General features: G+C 53.8%; 1 protein-coding gene across 1 annotated transcript; it reads left to right on the top strand.

The window, feature by feature from the left end:
• Positions 1-4: 4 nt before the first annotated feature.
• Positions 5-2,630, top strand: cables2b (Cdk5 and Abl enzyme substrate 2b; the record flags this gene model as incomplete). Its single annotated transcript, XM_019890427.1, has 6 exons — positions 5-71; positions 387-484; positions 1,221-1,327; positions 1,445-1,564; positions 1,838-1,922; positions 2,473-2,630. Coding segments are annotated over 6 exons (621 nt in total), but the record flags the coding sequence as incomplete, so codon positions are not given.
• Between the last annotated feature and the right edge of the window lie 13 nt (positions 2,631-2,643).

The raw sequence follows: 2,643 nt of genomic DNA, 5'->3' as shown, positions 1-2,643 counted from the left end.
GCGCGCGCGCGGCACCCCTGCCGCCGGCTTCCCTCCCGGTCGGCTCAACAGCGCGGTGGGACTCGACCTCGGTAGAACAGCCGCCGCGCACGCACGCACGCACGCACGCACTGATTGTTTGTCATCGAAGGGGCCGATGAGCGATATTCATTTGCAGAAAAGAGAAAATAGTAGTGTCAAAAAAAAAAATACCACGTTGCGTGTTTCTTTCATCGACCCCTCCCACATAAAGAGAAGCCACAGTTTAGTTTCAAGATTCGCGGCCAAAGAGCACTCGTTTCCTTGCGTCCCGCTCGCACCTTTCGCCAAGCGGGATTTTCCACCAAAAAACCCAAATTGCGGGCGGCCCGGATTTGCCGCGCTTTTGCATCTCTCCTGTTTTGCAGGACCGGAAGACGTGAGCGACTACGACCCAAACGTCCTCAGCGACCCCCAGTGGCCTTGCGGGAAGCACAAGCGGGTGCTGATCTTTGCCTCTTACATGGTGAGAAGCCTTTTTTTCAACGTGCCGCAACACATCATCAACATATCGCTATTTGACATTTGAGCCGTCACCCGGTCCTCGTTTTGCTGGTTTGCGCTTCGCGTGGCCAGCAAAAATGCGGAGACGTTTGACCGCTCGATCGGGGAAACAAACTTGACAAACACCTGTCCTCTCTCACTTCCTGCGGTGAGCTCCGAATGAAAGCGAAAGCATCGGTCGGTTGCTTTGGTGGGGCTCTGAGGAAAGTGAAGAGGAAGGAGCAGGGGAAGAAATCCAGCCAATTCAAGTTCGCAATCCTCTTCTGCTCGCGTGTTTTGCCAAAAACCGTACGATGAAGAAAGCCGAGAACCGGTGGAACTTGGACTATTTCTCCTTTTGGATGCTCAAATCGGAATGATTTTGCCACACTTCTTGTTTTGACCTTGATCAAAAAAGGTTCTCGAAAATGTCCTCTGGGGAAACGGTGACGGCGCGCCAATTAGATGCGCACGCATGCACGGCGACCGCCTTCATGTCAGCTTAGCGGGCCGCGCGCTAGGCGGCAGCTTAGCGGGATCCGTTCCAATCAACGCGCGCGCGGCCGCTTAATCCATCCTGACGGATTTTCACGACGGCGGCCGTGCCGCGTGTGCGTCAATCGTCAGCCGTGAGGAAGGACGCCCGGTCGGAGGCCCTCCGTCGGCTGCAAAGTGAGGCGTGAAAACCCAATCCAACTGATTCCTTCCCGTTCTCGCAGACCACCGTCATCGAATACGTCAAACCCTCCGATCTGAAGAAAGACATGAACGAGACATTCAAGGAGAAGTTTCCACACATCAAACTCACCCTGAGTAAGATCCGCAGGTAAAGTGACGCCGCCGAGAATGGCCAAGCGGGAATGCGGCTTTCAAGGGCGGGGCTGGGGGGGGCTCACGCTTGCTCCCAAAATTGCTCGCGATCTTTTGCTTCTCTACGTCTCAGTCTGAAGCGAGAGATGCGGTCGGTGGGCGAGGATTGCGGCCTGCAGCCCGCCACCATCGCCATGGCCTTCGTCTACTTTGAGAAGTTGGTGTTGGAAGGGCGACTCAACAAGCACAACAGGTAGGCCCGCTTTTGTGTTGGCCACTCGAGAGGAGGTCAGAAAAGAAGGATTCCTTCCTTCGCCCTCGCCAACCGCCGTGTGCACAAAGTGCCCTCCAAAAAAATCCAATCCAATGTGACCAGAAGTGCGTTTCCCTCCCAAAACAAGTCCACCGGGCATGCTGACTCGTTGGCCCCCTCTGGTGTTAGCATGTCGTCACTACAACTCAAGTCGTTTTTCTTTTCAAATGAGCTCAAGTCGAAGCTTCCCCTTTCTTTGACTTGATCGAACAGGAAGTTGGTGTCGGCCGCCTGCATCCTATTGGCCGCCAAGATCAGCAGCGATCTAAGGAAACAGGAGGTCATACATCTCATCGATGTAAGAAACGCACGCACGCACGCACGCACGCACACGCACACACACACAAAAAAGACTGCGGTGCGCAAATCGATAGCTCGTGGCAAATGCTACGTTTGCACGTGGCAAGCAAGCCCCTCGAACGTATTTGCGAGTCCGTTTGGGTATTTTGCCAGTCCAAATAGTTGTGCTTTTGGGATTCAGGCAAAAAAACTTGACATGGGCGCGAGCTTCCGACTTTCCGCCACTAGATGGCAGCAGCGAATTTCACCGCATCAAAACGGCCTGAAATGATGGCGAATCAACTGTTGGTTCACTTTGCGGTCCAAGTGCCAAGTAACTGCTGGCTTTGTGCTGCAGGTGATGTCATCCCATTTGTTTTTCTGGGGGTGCGTCCGAAGTAAGTGCTGAGATGAAGCCGGATGATGTCCGTTGGATGAAAGCATGAAATCGTGGCAAAGATATATTAGAAAGCATGGCAAAAAAGCACCAAAAAAAAGTACACATTGACGATCAAGTTGAGTGAAACGTTTACCAAACTTTGTGCGTGCCGTTGCCGTGTCTTGAGCAGAAGCTGGAGGAGCGCTTCAGGATCGGCAGACGGGAGCTGATCAGCTTTGAGTTCACCATCCTGGTGGCCCTGGAGATGGCCCTCTACCTCCCGGAAAGCAAAGTCATGCCACATTACAGGCGGCTGGTGCAGCAGCAGTTGTAGCTCGCCGCGCTTCCGCCCCTTGCTTCA

This window comes from Hippocampus comes, unplaced genomic scaffold (assembly GCF_001891065.2).
Source record: "Hippocampus comes isolate QL1 unplaced genomic scaffold, H_comes_QL1_v1.1 scaffold986, whole genome shotgun sequence".
NCBI classification, from domain to species: domain Eukaryota; kingdom Metazoa; phylum Chordata; class Actinopteri; order Syngnathiformes; family Syngnathidae; genus Hippocampus; species Hippocampus comes.
Note: the sequence above shows the minus strand (reverse complement) of the source record. Positions and strands in the feature narration are given on the sequence as shown.